At 44.6% G+C, this 21,173-nt stretch overlaps 1 protein-coding gene across 1 annotated transcript in view; it reads left to right on the forward strand.

The window, feature by feature from the left end:
- Window positions 1–1,281: 1,281 nt before the first annotated feature.
- LOC141112874 (cadherin-1-like) overlaps window positions 1,282–21,173 on the forward strand; it is a 75,880-nt gene continuing 55,988 nt past the window's right edge. Inside the window, exons 1-4 of the mRNA XM_073605977.1 lie at window positions 1,282–1,685; window positions 14,098–14,206; window positions 16,020–16,228; window positions 18,565–18,678. Coding sequence (XP_073462078.1) covers window positions 1,635–1,685; window positions 14,098–14,206; window positions 16,020–16,228; window positions 18,565–18,678 — 483 coding nt within the window. The 5' untranslated portion in view covers window positions 1,282–1,634. The remainder of the gene's footprint in view (window positions 1,686–14,097; window positions 14,207–16,019; window positions 16,229–18,564; window positions 18,679–21,173) is intronic.

The raw sequence follows: 21,173 nt of genomic DNA on the forward strand, positions 1-21,173 counted from the left end.
GACGGGCACAGTGAGGCTGCTATTGATGGGCACATTGAGGCTGCATATGATGGGCACAGTGAGGCTGCAATTGATGGGCACAGTGAGGCTGCATTTGATGGGCACAGTAAGGCTGCAATTGATGGGCACACTGAGGCTGCTATTGACGGGCACAGTGAGGCTGCATTTGATGGGCACAGTGAGGCTGCAATTGATGGGCACAGTGAGGCTGCATTTGATGGGCACAGTGAGGCTGCAATTGATGGGCACAGTGAGGCTGCATTTGACAGGCACAGTGAGGCTGCAAATGATGGGCAGAATAAGGCTGCATTTGACAGGCACAGTGAGGCTGCATTTGACAGGCACAATGAGGCTGCAATTGACGGGCACAGTAAGGCTGCATTTGACGGGCACAGTGAGGCTGCAATTGATGGGCACAGTAAGGCTGCATTTGACAGGCACAGTGAGGCTGCATTTGACAAGCACAGTGAGGCTGCATTTGACGGGCACAGTGAGGCTGCAATTGACGGGCACAGTAAGGCTGCATTTGACGGGCACAGTGAGGCTGTAATTGACGGGCACAGTAAGGCTGCAATTGATGGGCACAGTGAGGCTGCAATTGACAGGCACAGTGAGGCTGCATTTGACGGGCACAGTGAGGCTGCAATTGACGGGCACAGTAAGGTTACAATTGATGGGCACATTGAGGCTGCTATTGACGGGCACATTGAGGCTGCATATGATGGGCACAGTGAGGCTGCATATGATGGGCACAGTGAGGCTGCATATGATGGGTACAATTTTATCTAGCAGTAATGATACATAATCACTTGATAAATGGCTATTTACAGCCCTGCATTACTAACAGTTACATTTTTTAGTTTGTTTTCGCCCCCCCAAAAATTTTGAGCACTAGCTGCCACTGCTAACTATGTAACTTCCTGGAATTAATTTGCCCTTAGCTCAGGCATTCAGGCAGTAGGGTGTACTTAGCTGAGAAAGCTCCTCCTTAAAGACTCCTGGGATGTATGACATCATTGTGGCATGGGCCAGAAATCAGGAAGTGACTGAAGAAATGTAAAAAAAAAGTGTAAAACCCAAAAATATCATCTCCCTTCCTATCTATTTAGTAATGCTGGCAGGATAAGGATTACACCGAGTTCATTGACTGAGAGAGTGAAGTTCTGCTTTACCCAATATTCACGTATGACCCCAGAGACCGTCCCTGAGAATTATTAACCACTTCTTCTTCCTCTGGTGTCTGGCTCTTTGTCTCATACACTGCACTTTGCAGATTGGTTACACAGAATATTCGGCACATCTCGGTGTCGGTGATCCGATCTGGTCGCTACCAGTTTTTTGTATTAATGGACGATCATTGTGATGATTCTCCTGAAAACAGATCTCTGATTTTTAAGACTGGTCCATCCTAGTCCCGAATGACCCTCTGATAGTGTCATATTTCACCTCTCTTCTCCAGAGGAGGGAGACTCCCCGGGGTGACTAAGCTGCAGCCTCAGGTACCCGGTAGTCACCTCTTATTCTTTACCTGGGGATGCCACGCCCACCACAGAGGAGAGAGTGCAAGGACAGGCAGAGGAGACGTTAAATCACTCAGGACTTTGTACAGGACTGACACCAACCAGAGCCCACCAATGAAGAAGAGGAGCTGCCTGGAAGCTCTGCTGATCTGCCTCCTGCTGCAGGTGAGTGGTGACCCCGAGCAGGGAGGACGCTGAATATCCCATCAAAGTTCTGCAGAATGAAAACCAACCAATGGGCCACACACAGCCGGTGTCCCCTGGACACATAATATTGTCCGGACACCAAACTACAATCCTAGGAACACCTTACCTTGTGGACACCTTCAGTACCTACTCAACTGTTTCCTACTGCCCTATGGGCACCTACCCTTCTCTATATTAACTATTGCCCTCTGGACACCTACCCTTCTTTATACTACCTATTGCCCTATGGTCACCTACCCTTCTCTATTATCTACTGCCCCATGGACAACTACCCTTCTCTATATTACCTACTGCCCCATGGGCACCTACCTTTTTCCATATATTACCTACTGCCCCATGGACAACTACCCTTCTCTATATTACCTACTGCCCCATGGACAACTACCCTGCTCTATATTACCTACTGCCCCATGGGCACCTACCCTTCTCTATATTAACTATTGCCCTTTGGACACCTACCCTTCTTTATACTACCTACTGCCCTATGGACAACTACCCTTCTCTATATTACCTACTGCCCTATGAAAACCTTCTCTTTTCTATAATACATGCAACCTATGGACACCTACCCTTCTCTGTATTACCTACTGCCCTTTTGGAATCTACTCTACTATTAGCTACTTCGCTTTTGGACACATTACTGCCCACCTCTGTATTATCTACTGCCCTGTGAATACCTACTTTACTAAAGATTATCTACTGTCCTATGGACACCTACTCTGTGTTAGTTATTGTCCTATGAACTCTTACTCAACTTATAGCTACTTTCTTCTGATATCTCCCCTTCTCTATATTACCTAGTGCCCTATGGAAACCTACCCTACCATTAGCTGCTTGCTTTTTGGACACCCCACTAAATGTTATCTACCATCATAGGGACACCTTCCCAACTCTGTAAGTTATATCCCTGTGTACACCTACCCTACTTCATGTTAGTAACTGCTCTTTGAATATCTACTGTTCTCTGTATTAGCTACTACCCATGGACTCCTACTCTGAAAATCTTACCTATTGTCCTGTGTACCTTCTATATTAGAAACTGCCCTGTACCTTTCTCTATATTGGGCTATTATGTTATGGACACCTACCCTTCTTTATATTACTTATTACTTAGTTACTGCTCTTTGAACAACTACTGTTCTCTGTATTAGTTACGGCCCTTTGGACCCCAACCATACAAAATATTACCTATGGTCCTGTGGACACCTGCCCTGTTTTAGCTATGGCCTTATGGACACCTACCCTTCTCTATATTAACTACTGCCCTATGGTCACCTAAACCTACAACAGTAAAAGCAGTCTGTGTATGCAGTAAAGCATGCTTGTTATACTCACTGTGGAACCTAAGGGGTTAATCCTTCGCATTGTGTAAAAAAGGCTGCATGTTAGAGTAAGATATTGAAGAAAAAGAAAATTGGTCGCAACCCATGGAAGGAAGAACTTCTGTAGAATAGTTACTTTATTGTCAAGGTGCCAAAGGACGTAGACGGGAGGTTATAGGAAGATTGGTAGACCGGGTTCACACGGATCACTTGTGCTTGTTCACAACCAAGAGTAAGCTGTTTGGAAATTCCCCAATTCTATACGTCTACAACAAGTCTTAGGTGGCCCTGTTGGCACTATCTGGCTCAACAAAATTAAATTAAATTAACGATTGTGCCAGGTGGAATATTGTCGATTGCAGAGAGACTTCATCCTATCAGAAGTAGTCCATGTTTGGGTATTCAGGCAATCAGAGCTGTTGTGATCAATCGATTACTTTTGTTCAGCCAATGGGGATAAATGAGAGAAAACTACATGTGCATGTCAAGCGTTAAACTCTTTACTGGCTCCAAAGCTAAACATGTTGTATTAATATGTAGTAAGTATGTCATATTTGCATGACTGTTATCATACATGCCATAGGTCATATATGTCAGAAGGTCAAGCTATTGTTAACCATTGATTAACATTTCCGTTACATAGCCCAACATACAACAATGGTATCTAAGTTCTCATTGAGGACAGCTTGTGTCATTTTTACAAAGGCATCTCTATGAGAAATCCACTTAAACATGCAAAAGTAGCCTGATTTCTATTTCTAAGACAAACTACTAAACCGGTTCTTCCATGTACAGTAAAGTCTGAGAATAAAAATGATAAAATAGACATATATTTATATAGTGATACCCCCGTAAGGGCTGCTTAAGTATGTTCAGTCCGTTACTTTGCCTCTCAACCCCAATAACAGCCTCAGAGACCCCTCTGGTACACCTGGCAATAGTGTAAGTGCATGGACCAATGAGAAACACACACGTTATGATAAAACACAGAAATTGTCTTTATTGCAATACTTCTGTGGACAAATAACAGACAGTAACAATATATCTTCAAATAATCAACTAGAGATCAATAGTATATAAATATTGCAGTGCTAAATAAATTAATAAAAGTGAAAACAAGACTGAAAAAAGAAAACGAATGCAAGCATATGTGAAGGTTAAATCATTAAGTGAAGTGAAACGTGTTCAGGAAAACAGCACTAATATACATATAAATAACAGTGATATAAGATGCACAAATGAGTAAATTCAAAATAAATTTTAAATATGATAATCCCAAGTGAGAAATACTTATACGTAGTAAAATTAGTGAATATAAAGTCCCAATAGCATTGCAGGAGAAACTTCAATAAGGCGAGTTCTACAATGAGCACTGTGATGAAAGAAAAAGTCCCTTAATCTAATGGAGACCGGAACACCCAAAGTGAAATAGATTGGCTCCTTACCAGCTATACAGACCAAAAAGTTGGTCTCACCAAGCCACGGGAAATGGGTCTCCCAAAACCATAGGAACGATTCAAGGTTGTGATAACAGGAACTCCTGAGAGGCTGCTCCACTTAGGATGGCGATGTCACTCAAAATGATGCTTCACAGATTCAGCTCCTCCCCTCTAAACGTGTGTTGGCATCTCATTGGCCTTCATCAGTAGATGGGTCATCTTATATCACTGTTATTTATATGTATATTAGTGCTGTTTTTCTGAATACGTTTCACTTCACTTATTGATTTAACCTTCACATATGCTTGCATTAGTTTTCTTTTTTCAGTCTTGTTTTCACTTTTATTAATTTATTTAGCTCTGCACTATTTATATACTACATGATTTTGGGTTTTGTATTGCAGACTCTTGGTGCAAGCTGCTTCTATTGTCTCGCCTTCAATTGATTCATTCTTGTTTAGATGTTATTTTTTATCGCAGCGTTTGGCCACTTTGGGCCTTTCTCGATGAAACTAGAGATCAATAACTGAGATTTAGGAGCTCTCCATCCTATATTCAAACTGCTCTCCCGGGATTCCAAACCTGAGAATGTCCCCAAGAGCAGAGGCACACTTAAATGGCAAATAAAGCACAATATGACACTTTATATTGGATTGGTTACCTTTACTCGGGTTAGCTTGATGAGTCCAGGCAGGAGGAGAGCCGAGGAATGACTCCCTTTGTTAGGCCTCTCTCTCCTGTCCCCTGACACCACAGGTCCAACTTAATCACTCTATACAAGTCAGCAAGTAATGGCTTAACTTCCTAGATAAACTGTCCCACACACCCAATGCATATGCTGAGCCCTGAATATGTGTGTGCGGATCCATATGGCACTAGTATCTTCACTCCTTCTGAAGCAAAGATAAGCTTTGGTGTCTTTAGCTAGCCACTTTCGTTGGTGCACTTAAACTCCTGAGTGGCAGGGCCAAACAACACAACTGGCTGAGATTATCAAGTGAAACAGGCAGGGTTTTGTTCAACAAGGTGAGAGGACAATGATGTCTGTATACAGTGTCCCCGAAATGGATGGCCTTATCCTTTATCCCTGTGGTACTACAAGTGTCAGCAAGATGACTACCAGCGATGATGTCTGTATACAGTGTTCAAATAACTGCTTATGTAGTGCAGTGTCTCTGTTCCCTGCAGATGGGCAAAAATGCCCTCTCACCAAATCCTACAATCAAGGCCCAAACGAACGTTCCGGAACAGACAGGCTCTCTTGGCAACCCGACTGGTCACCTCACACTGGAACGATTCACCGTTGGTGTAGGTGTGCCTCGATATACACCTGGGATCCCCTTCTCTCAGGCTGGAAGTCCCAACTGACGGTGGAGGCCTGAATCGTGCAGGAAGATCATCTGAGAGACAGCACCTCTCCTCCAGGTCGGATCTCTCTCACTCCCTCATGGTTCTGAGTCTCCTTTGATAAGCAAGATGGAGCCTTTATTTTCTTGCCAGCAGAGCATTCTGGGATTTGTATTTCTGTCCCAATAGAAAGCTATGGGGCCTTTTTAGATAGGGACTATATATCCCAGAATCCTTTGCAGCAGCTGCTTCCTGCAGCTTGTTAAAGTCCCCCACCCCCATTGGCTGCTGTAACTGTGCCTTTTTATTGGCTTTCTTCTTCCTAACAACAGGGGCACATGGAAGGGTGCAGGATGAGCAGTTGTGTGAGTGTGGGAGGAGAGGAAGGGGGGTGATCACCCACAGGAGATGGCAGGCAAATTCTCCCTGTTTTAAAAAAGCCTGTGTAAATTGCTCCGGCTTGACACCTGCTACATTTATATCAAATGCAACACATTCCGCCCTTGATTTTTCTCTCAGCCTCCACACAGAAAATCACGTAATTACTAACAAAACTCATCCGAAACATTAATTTGCCTTGAATGCAACCCCCCTCCCATATTTCTGCCACTGAGAAGGTGTATCAATCTTTTGCAAAAGTTATTTAGAAAGTCAGTTAAAACCAAGTCCAGGTTTGTAACACATCTAGGGGCTTGCTCTCCACAGCTCTTGCGGTCTCTATCATGAAGCCAATTTTCTCTGGTTTTCCTGTAGTTCAAATCAGAGACAGTCTATTGAGCGAGAAACAAAATGGATTATCTGTTCCTTCTAATAATACATTAACCATAGACCCTGGCCCAGCTACAATCTCTCCTCTAACTGGCTTCTTGCCTGGATCTCTGACCAACACTTTGCCTCCTGCCTGTATCCACTTCTGACACTCCCAAAGAACATCGATAGGGAGGAGAGGAGATATACTGATATTACCCAGAAGATCATTGCTATCTATTTTGGAAGGTTTGATTTTTTTAGAGCCTCACTTTCCACTCTTGCTGAGCAGTATCCACTAACCAGTGAGAGTACCAGCCACTCATCTACAAATATAACTTCAAACCTTCCTGCCAAATTCCCTCTCATTCCTAGATAGGCTTCAGCTTCAGACATGTCACTCTTGGATTCTATATCATAGGAAGCAGTAACTTGGTACCTGTTGAGCCTGTTCTTTCAGGAACCTTACGTAAATACTGAACTCTGCACTCCATATGTGGAATCTGTGCCCCAGCCCCCACCATCCTCTCATATGATGTGCTTTTGGCTATTGGCCTAGCATTTAACAGTATTATTGCCTTGTGAGGACCCAATCCCACCCCATTAGTGTATGTATGTAAGTTTGTGCATCTGCTCCTTCAATGGCCAGTTGTATCTTTCAATCAAACCAGCTGCCTGTGGATGGTATGGGATGTGGCATATCTAGTACACTCCAGAATCTTTGGCCCACTGTCGGACTGTTGATCTGGTGAAGTGTGAGCCGTTATCACTTTGAACTTGTTTGGGACAGCCATATGCCACGACAAGTTTCTGGAGCGTGTCCACCGCATCGCAACAATACCTCAGTCCATTGTTTCCCCGAGGCAGGGTGCCAATGAAGTCACTCTGCCAAATCTCTGCAGGCCTCTTACCCTTCTTAATCAACCTGGTGGAGTACTTTTACAATGGCCATTGTCTCAATTCTCCACACACTGTACAGTTCCCTATTACAGTCTTTATCATGTCCATGGATATAGGCAATCCTCTCTGCTGTGCCCATTTATATGTCGCTTTCTGCCTCAAATGTCTGGATTGTTTGTGGGCCCATTTGGCCAGGTTCATCAAGATAGGATCAATTGGCACAACTGCATTCACCTTGGCAATTTCTTCTGCCAATCTGTTATAGTTGTCGAAGTCTGGGACCAGGGGCACATGTGTGTCTACATGCCCCACTTTTATGGTGCGGGAATGAGCTTCCTTCCATATGTAGTCCCAGACTTCCTTGCCTCCCCACACCACCTTTCCATGAATCATCCATTTAGTGGACTTCCACGTGGGCATCCAAGTTGTCAGTCCTTTAAAGACTGCTCAGCTGTCAGTGTAGATAGTAATATGGGAAGAAGGATCCTCCTGAAGAGTCATCACTACAGCTTCCAACTCTACATACTGACTGTACCCTCCAATTCTGGTCTCCTGCAGAACTGTGTCTGTACTTGGGTTGTAGGCTGCTGCTGTCCATTGACAACCAAATGAGGTGACTATGGCTGAACCATCAGTGAACCCAGCTGACCCTTTAATATCTTCTGACAGAGACTCAAAGGGTGAAGCCTCTTGAATGGGGGATGACTGCAGCAAAGGAATATCTTCTTCTGGCTGGGTGCTGGTAAAAATAACAAGCCCCACCAACTGTTTTGAAATGTCTCTGACATCCCCAGCTGCAATACCCCTTCTTTCTTCAAAGTTCCATTTCATCAATGTCTGGTTCTGGGCTACAATTACCCTAGTGGTCAGTCCATTATCTCTCACTCATCCTGCTATTGTCAATATGGATGGTGACTGTGTCTCTACTTTAATGGTCTCTATGTGTTGAAGTGCTGTGTAGGCCCCTAACAGGTACTGCTCTAGGGGCATGTAGCTCTTCTGTGCCCCTGTCAGTTGCTTGGACCAAAATCCAAGGGGTATTGCTCTCCGTCTTTCGTTTGGCTGCCACAGACTCCAAGAAATAGTACCATCCTGCTCCACTACATCCAGCTGAAATGGCACTCCTTGTCTCACGGGTCCCAATCTCTGATGCTGCAAAATGGCTTCTTTAGCAGCAAGGAATGCTGTCTGCTGCTCTGAACCCCATGAGAACTCAGTCTTTTTCCTGGTGACATTGTATATAGGCCTCAGGATCAGTCCAAGATGTGGGATGAACGATCTTCAGAATCCCACAACTCCAATGAACTTCTGTGCCTCCTTTTTTGGCAGTAGGGGGCGATAGTGCCTGGATAGTTTGCACAACTGTCTTTAATATTTTCCCCTGGGGCCCAGTCCACATCATTCCCAGGAATTTCAGCTCTGTGGCAGGTCATTGGACTTTGTCTCTGACAGCTCACCCTCTGTTCTCCATATGCTGTATCAGTAGGTGCATTGCTTCAGTTACATCTTCTTTTGTTCTAGAGATCATGATGTCCTCGATGTAGTGAAACACCGCGACTTTCAAATTGAGGGTACTCAAATCTCGGGCAATCAGTCCATGACAAATTGTTGGAGAATGGACATCTCTTCTTGAAGTATGGTGAAAGTGTACTGGTAGCCATCCCATACAAAGGCAAACTGGCCCTGACACTCTAGGTCTATCAAAATAAAAAAGAAGGCATTAGCAAGGTCTATCACAGTATGGTATTTTCCTGCCACTTTAGCAATTTTCTCAATGATGGAGATCAAATAAGGTACAGCTGACTTCAATGGAGGTGCAACTTTGTTTGGACCTCTGTAATCCACAGTCATTCTATATGTCCCATCAGGTTTCTTTACTGGGAACACCGGAGACGAGAAAGGACTTACAGTAGGTATCAGGATCCCTACTCTCAACAGTTCTTGAATAGTCTCTCTTTTGTTGCCTCCAGGAAGTCTGTACTGCTTGAGACCTACTGGCTTCTCTGGTGGAGGAATGAAGACAGGGGTCCATTTCGCATGACCTCTGACCGCAACCTTCACCGCCCTAACCAGATACACTTTATCAGGATACCCGAATGTGAATGTACCCCATTCAGTCTGAATAGACTGACCTTGAAGTACATCCATCCCAAGAATATATTTGGGTAACTTTTTTTGTCAAAAATCCTGGTCCCTTGCCAATAGCTATTTTCACCCATGTCCTAACTGCTGGTATGGTTTGTCCTCCCAAACCTTCTACATAAATCAGTTTGTAATGGGAAGGATTTCCTTGCAAAAGTGTAACTTCAGCTCCAGTATCAACTAAAGCCATCAGATGTGTAGGTGAAGATGACTTCCCCCACCATACAGTGACAGGTGGATATGGGCGTCCGTCTCCTGTTGTCCTTACCGCTATTATAGGAGGCCCACCTTCCCTTCATAGATGATAAGGAACCTCACAATCCCCTTTTCTGAATCTCTCTAACTCCTCCCCAGGATAAAAGGATTTGGGTTTGGGTTCATGTGCAGTTTTGGGAACTGGTTTGGGGCTAACAGGAGGGGTCTGTTCTGTTTCATTTATATTATTATTATACAGGATTTATATAGAGCCAACAGTTTGCTCAGCGCTTTACAACATGGGGGCAGACATTACATTTACAATACAAATTAATACAGAAGGAATCAGAGGGCCCTGCTCGTTAGAGCTTACAATCTAGGGAGGGTCAAGTGGAACAAAAGGTAATAACTGTGGGGGTGAGCTGATGGAGAAAATGAGTGGGCAGATTGGGGTAAGGCATTCCATAGGATTGGAGAGGCTTTGGAAAAGTCCTGCAGGCGAGCATAGGAGGAGGTGACGAGGGAAGTAGAGAGCAGGAGGTCTTGAGAGGAACGAAGAGAACGGGTAGGTTGGTATTTAGAGACGAGGTCAGTGATGTAGCTGGGGCTAAATTGTGGATGGCTTTTAAGTAGTTGTTAGTATTTTGAATGTAATTAGTTGGGTGAGCGGAAGCCAGTGGAGGGATTGACAGAGAGGAGTAGCAGACACAGAGCGATTGGTAAGGTGGATGAGTCTGGCAGCAGCATTCATGATGGATTGAAGGGGGGAGGAGCCTATGTAGAGGCAAGCCAATGAGGAGGGAGTTGCAGTAGTCGAGGTGAGAGATGACCAGCTTTGTTGTGTCATTGGTTAGAAAGGGGCGTATTTTGGAGATGTTGTGGAGGTTGAGGCGGCAAGATTTGGACAGTGATTGGATGTGGTGCTTAAAGGAGAGTTCAGAGTCCAGGACTACACCTAGAACCTTGGCCTGCGGGGGATGGGCTTATAGTTGTGCCATTGATTTTGACAGAGAGATCAGGGGAAGGGAAAGGAGCAACTGGGGCATATCTAGGACTTAACTAGGGGTAGTGTTCCTAACCCTGTCAGTTTTCCCCACTAACTGTTTCCACCTCTTAAGCAATTCTGCAGTAGGAATCCCATCTATCTCCTCCTTTAGGTTCTCCTGCTTTTATTAGGTCCACCCACTTTTGTTTCCTAGAGATAATTAGCCTGGTTTTCTCTTCACCTCCTGTCTTCTCTCCCACATTCCCTTTCTTCTCTGTTCTTTTCTGCTTGTTTTCTTCCTGTCTGGCCTTGACCTTATCGACTGCCCTAACAGGTTTTGTTTTAGTCTCCTCTAGTTCTCCCAACTGGCTTGAGAGGGTAGTGGCTTCATGAATAATGCTATTTATTCCAAGGCCTCCCAACAAGGACAATAAAGGAGCCCTGAGATTGAATGGCGCAGAGTTCATTAGCTTAGAGTGCAGAGCAGATGTAAAGGGTTCCATTTCTGGACCCATCCATTCTGGAAACGTATTTATTCCGGTTCTGCAGCCTATGTCGTGTACCTGGGAAATACCTTCTTTGATCGTTTTCCATGAGTAGGTATTTTCCAGATCTAGGACTAGCGTATACTTGGACTATCCCATGTCTCACAAGGTCCAACAGTGAAAAATTCACAGTAAACTCTCTGGCATTTTGCATGGCTTGACGCAATTGTGCATCATGGGTTAACACTCCCATAGCCACTGCTCCCTTACCTGACAAAACAACACTGTCCGCTATCCTTCATCCCACAAACGTAGGAGCCAACTCAATAGGGGTTCCCCAGGATTCTGTTTGTATTGTTTTGCCAGATCATGGAGTTCAGTTTGTGTAAACTCCCCTACTTCTTCAAATTCCACATCTCGGGGGTTGCGGTAATGTACCTCCCCATCTGTCATATCCTCTCTATCATGTTGCCTTTTCCTATGCTTAGTAGTGATGAGCTTGGGCGTGTTCAGATCGAACCTGCCAGGAAGCTGGCACTGCACACCGCCAATCATAGGCAGCGTAAGAATGTGCAGCTGCCGGTCAGGAAATCCACAGCCTGACCAGCAGTTGAACGAACACATTCCAAAGTAACTGCTAGCTGGTCTTTTAATGCCTTCATTTATGCCTCTGCCTTCTACCTCCCTTATGATTCAGTATAGAGAGCATGAACAAAGTACAAGCCACCTGAAGACACTGTCCTCTTCTCCGCTTAACTTAAATACAACCCCTCAAGGCTAAAATCTACAAAATGATCTGAGACTTTATCACCCCAAGTCTTATTCAAGGGAGAAGCATACTTTGCATTTCTTCAGCAAGAGGCTCCCACTCATTGTCTCTGGCCCAGATAGGCAGGATGCACGCCGCCTTCCAGAAAGAAATTATGTACAAAACCATTATACATTTCCTTTAACATTGTAGGAGGATGTCACGTCTCTGTGGCATTGGTGTGGCTAGATACCCCCCAGATGTTTCGTTAGATACCCTCCATGAACAACCTTCTATGAGGAGGTGAGTTGCCATCTAGATAAAGGAAGGCCCGTAGACGTGGTGTATCTGGATTTTACAAAAGCATTTGACACAGTTCCCCATAAACGTTTACTGTACAGAATAAAGTGCGTTGGCATGGACCATAGGGTGAGTACATGGATTGAAAACTGGCTACAAGGGCGAGTTCAGAGGGTGGTGATAAATGGGGAGTACTCAGAATGGTCAGGGGTGGGTAGTGGGGTCCCCCAGGGTTCTGTGCTGGGACCAATCCTATTTAATTTGTTCATAAATGATCTGGAGGATGGGATAAACAGTTCAATCTCTGTATTTGCAGACGATACTAAGCTAAGCAGGGCAATAACTTCTCCGCAGGATGTGGAAACCTTGCAAAAAGATCTGAACAAATTAATGGGGTGGCAACTACATGGCAAATGAGGTTCAATGTAGAAAAATGTAAAATAATGCATTTGGGTGGCAAAAATCTGAATGCAATCTATAGACTGGGGGGAGAACCTCTGGGGGGATCTAGGATGGAAAAGGACCTGGGGGTCCTAGTAGATGATAGGCTCAGCAATGACATGCAATGCCAAGCTGCTGCTAACAAAGCAAACAGAATATTGGCATTAAAAGGGGATCAACTCCAGAGATAAAACGATAATTCTCCCGCTCTACAAGACTCTGGTCCAGCCGCACCTGGAGTATGCGGTCCAGTTCTGGGCACCAGTCCTCAGGAAGGATGTACTGGAAATGGAGCGACTACAAAGAAGGGCAACAAAGATAATAAAGGGTCTGGAGGATCTTAGTTATGAGGAAAGGTTGTGAGCTCTGAACTTATTCTCTCTGGAGAAGAGACGCTTGAGAGGGGATATGATTTCATTGTATAAATACCGGACTGGTGACCCCACAATATACAAATACCGGACTGGTGACCCCACAATATATAAATACCGGACTGGTGACCCCACAATATATAAATACCGGACTGGTGACCCCACAATATACAAATACCGGACTGGTGACCCCACAATATACAAATACCGGACTGGTGACCCCACAATGTATAAATACCGGAATGGTGACCCCACAATATACAAATACCGGACTGGTGACCCCACAATATACAAATACCGGACTGGTGACCCCACAATATATAAATACCGGACTGGTGACCCCACAATATACAAATACCGGACTGGGGACCCCACAATATATAAATACCGGACTGGTGACCCCACAATATATAAATACCGGACTGGTGACCCCACAATATATAAATACCGGACTGGTGACCCCACAATGTATAAATACCGGACTGGTGACCCCACAATATACAAATACCGGACTGGTGACCCCACAATATACAAATACCGGACTGGTGACCCCACAATATATAAATACCAGACTGGTGACCCCACAATAGGGAGAAAACTTTTTCGCAGAAGAGAGTTTAATAAGACTCGTGGCCACTCATTAAAATTAGAAGAAAAGAGGTTTAACCTTAAACTACGTAGAGGGTTCTTTACTGTAAGAGCGGCAAGGATGTGAAATTCCCTTCCACAGGCGGTGGTCTCAGCGGGGAGCATCGATAGCTTCAAGAAATAATCACTTGAATGACCACAACATACAGGGATATATAATGTAATACTGACATATAATCACACACATAGGTTGGACTTGATGGACTTGTGTCTTTTTTCAACCTCACCTTCTATGTAACTATCTAATGATTAAAGTTCTCTTCTGTAGACCAACCAGTGCTTTCTTTTGCCTTGCCACAGATTATGGGAGGATTATCAGACTGGGACATTTGTCGCTATGGTTTTGCTGATAAGGAATACCATTTCTCGGTGCCCCGATCTCTGGACCCCGGCACGGTGGTGGGAAAAGGTAAGAGTACCGCTCATGGTTTCACTTTGGTTTTTATCATAATCCAGATGGAGTGGTGGGAAGCTCCTGTGACACAGATAATTCCAGGGCGGTTATCCTTCTATCTTTTGTTATCCTTGTTGGAAGGCCGTAGACGGCTATCAGGAGGATGGCTGACTGGGTGGGCTCTATAACCTCTTCAGGTGGATGGTTTACATTCTTGAAGATTTGTTCACCTTCTTCATTGAATGTTATCAGTGAATGAGAAGGCTATGAAGTGGCCATACAGGAATTAAAGGACCAGGGATTTCGGTCTCCCAGTAGTAGTGAATATTCACTGACAGTTGTTAAACTTGTTAAAAATGCCTTTACTCATAATGAAGAATAAACTGTAAGAAAACAAAAGAAACAACAATGCAGCCCCATAGTGTAGCATTAAAAAATAAATGACAATTTATCGAAAGATAAAAAATGCACTCACAAAAGTACGCATGTGTGGAGCATGGCATAATGGTGACGGGAGCCAGAAATGTCCAAGGGGCAGCCAGAGAACCACCAGCCTTGGCCACTGGCTGTGGATGAAGCGCGCTGAAGATGGAGGAAGCCGCTGTCAGTGCAACTGTAATAAGTGTTCAACCCCGGACTGGAATCCCCGAGATCACTGTAGACATGGGACGCGTTTCGATGCTGGTCGGCTTCTTCTTCAGCCGAAGTGGTTACTTATCTGAGAGGCAGACATTGCCTGTTGCTCAAGGACTCCCTGGGAACCTCTGTAGGAATGTTGGGGTTCTGCAGAACTCTGGTTGGGAAAGGCGGCTCTATATGGTGTATAATAATTACATTGTAAATGTTATATTTGACCTAATTTATCTCTGGAGGAGATGACCCCCAATACAGTCTGCATGCAGTGTTGAAGGTAATTACAATGTAGAATGTCCATTATCCAGTTTTCTGTATGGGGGAAACTTTCTAGTACATAACCTTGGATTATACAGGGCTGCTTGAGCTGTATGGGAACAGTCTGCAAAATATAAGTCTGGTATCTGAATATAACACAACTGAACACGTGCTTTGTGGTGTTGGATGGTCAGTATTGTGTGTGGAAGGATAATGTTTTGTCTACAACCATTGTGCATCCTCTTTCCCCGGTGTCTAGTCTGCTAGGAATTACTTCCTTTTTATCTCATTAGCTGCAGGGTAACCCAAGTGGATTTTCTATCTTCCTCTGGGGTAAGAGTATGCCGGTCTGGAACAAAATAGTAACAAATAGTAATAATACAATTGTATTCCAATATCATCTCTACAGGAAATCTATATACAATCATCTAACCGTTTGCAGCTGCAGAAAAATAAAGGGTCATAGGAAATAATTACTTAAACTCTATCAGAAGGTTTTCTTTTGTTTGTTTTGGATTTTTTGGTCCAGTTGGGGAGATTTCTCTTCATTTCCTGTCCTGGAGATATGAAGAAAATGGAAGGAAATCTCCCCAGAGAACAGATGTCCCCCTGGAGACCCCTCTATATTCCTGTTCTGGTGACACTTATAATAATTTGGTTGTCCCCCCCTCACCTCTCTGCCCCAGTGACATACAGGTTAGAGGGGGGGCACAAAGGGCAATAAAAACCTGACAGAGGTCTAACCCTTACCCTCTCTATCAAAAAGTAAAAAAAAAAAAGGTTTTTGGCTTTGGATATAAAATTCCAGTTCTACACAATATTCATTTTAGTGAATTGAACATTTTGAAGAGAAGATACAGAATTGAATAGACGTGACGGATGGTGTGGTGGTGGGATGACCTCAATGCTCACACCTCCCCCCTCTTTTATCTTTCAGTGGACTTCATTACCTGCGGCCTGAAATCGAAGGTACGCTATGAATCCAAAGACTCTCACTTTGAAGTTCAGGCTGACGGCTCCATCGTAGTGAAGGAACATCTGAAGCTTCATGGACACAAAGAGTTGGGTGTTGTGGCATTGGAGGGGAAGAATGTGCTGACTGAGACCACCGTGATACTGAGAAAACGCCACCCCCACCACAAAGAGGTGAGCCTCCTATATACGGGGCAGGTAGGTCAGGCTGTATGAATGATGGGGGTCTTCCTTCCATGTCTCTTCCTACCTCCAATAATACCATTGGTAGAGGAAGTTCCAGACTGAATGGGGCTTATTGATGCTGAAAATATTCTTCCTTAGCTGTACAATGTCGGTGGGGTTGGGGTGTACATAGAGTCAGGGCAGCTGCAATGGGGCCCGGGTTCAGTTATACCCCAATATACCCTTTACTGTGAACTCACCCTGAGGGGTGCTGGACTGTCCACATAGAACCACACAGAGGAAGTACCGGCAGGTCCAGAGATACTTCTACATGTGTCCCCTCATGGAATCCAAGTCAGAAGACCCATGATGGGTGTTGAGTCTTTGTACTCAGGTTCCTTTGTGCAGCTTTATGTGGAGGATCCATCCAATCATGGGAAGAGGTGGGAGCGAAAGATCAATATGGAGGATTTAGGGATTAGGATTAACTCTGATGCCCCCCATTGTCTGTAGCTGAAGGGTTCCATGACGTGAGTAGATGAGAACATATGGAAGTTCATATCTAATTGATAATACTAATAAAGCAAAAGGGTTTACCAGCTGGCATCTGCCATCTGTAGATCAGCCTTCCCAGTACGGTGCCCCATGCCAAGGGAATATACATTCCAGATTTAACAGCTGGGAGGAAATACAAGTAGCGTGCTCAAAGCCATAAAACCGCACCGTCTCTGACAGCTGAGGACTCCACTAACAGTCCGGAATCAGTCAGAACTTTTCCCAATCATGTGATCAATATAACAGCCATGATGAGGTGATCATATGAGGTCGGCTTGTAAACAAACCTTGGAGGCCGCAGCCGTCAAGGTATTCCATCCTGTATGTCACATTTAGGGCAACAATGGTGATGAAGGGGTTACATCCTCATTACACCCAATACTACTCGTGTTTTACACAATTTATAAAACCAACAATGTTTGCGCTAAAGTGTCACTGAAACAAAACGGCGCAAATATATCAATTGTGAATGGTGGCGGCACTCACTATATCACCGCATGTGATACACTAGAGAAATATTTCACCCATTACCTTGTGCTACCATAAATAAATGAAAGTGAATGTGCCACAAATCATATATAGTGCAAAATAAATATATTAAGAATACACAAATCAATCAATAAATCATGTACTATATAGAAAACTCCCAACACCTTATATAAGTCCAATAAAGCTCATCTGTAGATAAAGTGCTGAGAACAAGAAGATAAAGTATCCGTACGCCAAGAAAACATCCCAAGTGATCCTATGTATCAGCAAACTCTTCACCATTGTGAACACCAACACACCAAGACCACTTACCAGACCCTCAGACTTCAGAGTATAGGAGGTCTTACCGCGTTTTAGGGAGAAATCCCAAAATAGATGGATGGATGGTCACTTCCTAACACACCAAGTGCTCCATGATGGAATGGATGGGTGAACAACAACACTCCGACCTTCTGGATGGAGAATATGCTCTCATTATCTCCACCTCTGCACACCGCTTACACCTGTAGAGCAAAGGATGGATCCCATGAAGCCGCCCATCAATGCAGACCCAATGGTACTGGAATGAATGTCAGTCTCAGCCCGGGCTCCTGTCACTGCCATTCATTCCAATACCATTGGGTCTGCATCAATGTGTGGCTTCATGGGATCCATCCCTTGCTCCCCAGTTGTTTGGAGACGAGCTCCTTCCCTGGTCTGCACTCACAGTGGTGGATACAGGATTGCTTTCCCTTGTAGCCTCAATTTCCATTACTGGTTCACACCGCTTACACCGCCATTCACATTGATCAGGCTAGCCATTGGTCATATCAGAATAAATCAGGCAAAATGAAGGAGATCTCTGATGGTGCAGTATAACAGTAAGGGTTTATTAAAACTAGGCATCTACTCACATAAAAAATGGTAACACAGCATAACACACAGATCACACCTAACACCCCAGCAGGCGCGATGACGTCACTGCTGTAGCTCTACACGACACGATTTGTCCTAATGGAAGTCCTCACTGGGGAAAAAAATGTTTTACAGAATTTGTTTAAGAGACTTCAGAAACAAGTTCCTAGGACTGGACATCTCAAAGAGGACTCTCCACTATCACTGTTGGCTGTTCATTTATTTCAAGGTTGTCAGGTCAGAGAGTAGGGAGCTCCATTGGGGATGATATAAGAAGAAAGCAGATGATTGACCCGCCTACATTCAATCAAAATGAAATAAATGTCATCTTTGGGTGGAGTTTTTATCTTTAGTTATAAAGTATTTTATTTTGCTGATTGTGATAATTGTTGGTGTCTCCTCTGCAGGCTGAACATTCACATCCATCACATGAGCTTCGGAGGCAGAAGAGAGATTGGGTCATCCCACCAATTCACTGCTCTGAAAATGAAAGAGGCCCATTTCCCAAAAGGCTCATTCAGGTACCTACAACACCAACCTTTCTCCTTCCGTACAGAATACATCACACATTGGTTATTAGCACAGAGCGCTCAGCATGTCTTCTTTCTGTGTCGGGTGAGCAGAACATTAAAAAGAAATTCCTTCCTGCATACAATACAATGCTTCTCTTCTGACATTGCACCACATTGTTCATGATTGGCACACCATATGGCCCAAAGTTTGAGGAGAGATGACCCCGATACCTATATAAGTTTGTTGGATGTCCCTTTCCAAAAGCATCAGCAATAATATGGTGTTAGCCGCACTTAGCGACCTCCACCTTTCTGGGAAGGCTTTCCACAAGATTTGGTGTCCATTCAGCAAAAATAACATTTGTAAGGAGTCCACAAACTTTTTTCCACAATCTTTTGGATATATAGTGATGTCACAGTTTAGGAGCAATCCTACCTACAATCCATGGCCATCAGAAAAATAAAAGTAGATGGGTCACAAGGATAGAGCAAAGTTTATGTGGCGCTACCCCCAGAGCGACAGCCGCTTCATTAGGGGCGCAGGGGCGCCACCCCCCTATCCATGTGCCCGGCCCCTAAATCTACATGCTGGGTGCCGGAGGCATTGGATTTCAATGGGGTTTTCAAACGAAGCACCAGCCGCCACTGGCTACCCCCATAGGAGCCACTGGATGGGATAGATCCTCTGTTCTTTGCCTCGACCTTACCAAGGGCCTCGGCCCCTCTGACAAACCAGGTTGAGTGTAAAGACAAGCAAACAGCAAATAATCCTTATTCTCCAATGATAGTGCTATACCAAAAACAGAAACCAAACCAGTCAGCAGAGGTAGTCTGATTGTATTATTACCCGGTATTGCTGAAACCCAAATACAATAGTTTGGCATAAGAGGTGTCTAATCATGAGGGCTAAATATAAGAGACATGGGCCACCCAGACCAGCATAAACACCGGCAATGCCATCCAAAGTGTAATGATGGGCAGCAGTAGATCTACCAATATCGGGGCTCTACTGCCGACATGCACTAATGGTTGAGGAGCGTGGCCTAAATTTCACGAGGTGAGCGTGGTTAGGTTTGAACAATATATAATGAAATGGAGGGATATAAGGGAAACCTGTAAGGTGAATATTAGATGCAGTCCTCAAAGTTGATCTTCTGCCGGCTTATGTTGGGGCCCTTTTTCGTCTGAGGATTGGTGCACCTAAGATAGACCTTCAGCGATGCGTGCAGTAAGATAACAACAATAGGTGCAGCTACGTTCATTGCAGGGAGGAATAGAAGTAATGCTGAAGGTAAGAAATAATGATGTAATATGACCGGAACCCTGGAATGGAACGCTATGTGCTTAAAGTGATTGGAAAGGTTTTTTGTTTTTTTTTAATAACAAACATGTTATACTTATGTAGCGCTGGTAGATTTTTAATCTACTGCTGATAGGTAAATTTAGTGGGTTATCTGTTCATACATAGTCAGATTTGCCTCTGTTCCAGTTTGGCTGAGTTGCATGTAATTTCGCACTGTGCCTGTGGGTGTCGTTGTTACTATGAGCCGCTGTTGGAAAGGCAAAACGTTGAAGTGTATGAGTGCTCCTCTGTCCCAGAGATAACTCGGTGGAGGTGGTCCTCCAAGTTGCATTCTGGGAGAGGGTATTTATGGGACAGACGCCATGCTTTGGGGGGTTTTTTTCCGTCCACCTGCTGGCCCTCCTGGCCAACAGGTATGCGCTAAGAGTGCTACCTCGTGGTCCTCCGATCGGGAGGCCCACGTCGCTGCAGCGTGTGGGTGGGCCCAGAAGCCTGTCTGGGGCCTACCACAGCAGCAGTGGAATGGTCCTGAGCTGTCTATCCTATGTGAAGAAGCTGGACAACCGAGGAGATCCCAGGGGAGGACCCGTCATGGAAGGATCATGCAGAGTGCTGGTCTGGAGAGGGGCCTGGTGACTCGGTTGGAGGACGTATCCTAAAGTAATCCTACCGCATAGTACTGCCGGGTTGGCTTAAAGGTTCTAGTGCTGTGTTCACTGTTCATCGTAAACCATTACATCCTGTGGCAGAGGATCGTACGGGTTCTGTTCCAATCAAGTCTGTGGCAGAGACTTTTGTTCGTGCTCCGTACTGACTGCTAGGTTAGTGAGAGAAACCTATCCGGGCGGGCAAAGATTCAACTCTACAGAGGGAGTGTTTTCAGCTACAAGCTTTCAATCCCTAATGCTACACTAAGAACACTAAGAAAAGGTATTTGAGCTTCCCTGCAATTTTCCTTCTACCTCTTTCCTGCTATTTCCTTTAATTCAAGTTTATTAAAGCATTGGAAAAGATACTCAAGTGTCCGGTGCCTACATTGTCTGATGGTAAACTCAACGGGACCCTAGACCCGGTTCTGGTGAAATAAAGGTAAGGAAGGTGACGGTAACAGCCCGCTTTAAACCAGCAGCTCCACCGAGAGTTATTGCTACACTTACCTGCTCTGTGCAAGGGTTTTACACAGAGCGGCCTGATTCTCCTC

The sequence above is a fragment of the Aquarana catesbeiana genome, linkage group LG11 (genome assembly GCF_042186555.1).
Source record: "Aquarana catesbeiana isolate 2022-GZ linkage group LG11, ASM4218655v1, whole genome shotgun sequence".
Classification (NCBI taxonomy): domain Eukaryota; kingdom Metazoa; phylum Chordata; class Amphibia; order Anura; family Ranidae; genus Aquarana; species Aquarana catesbeiana.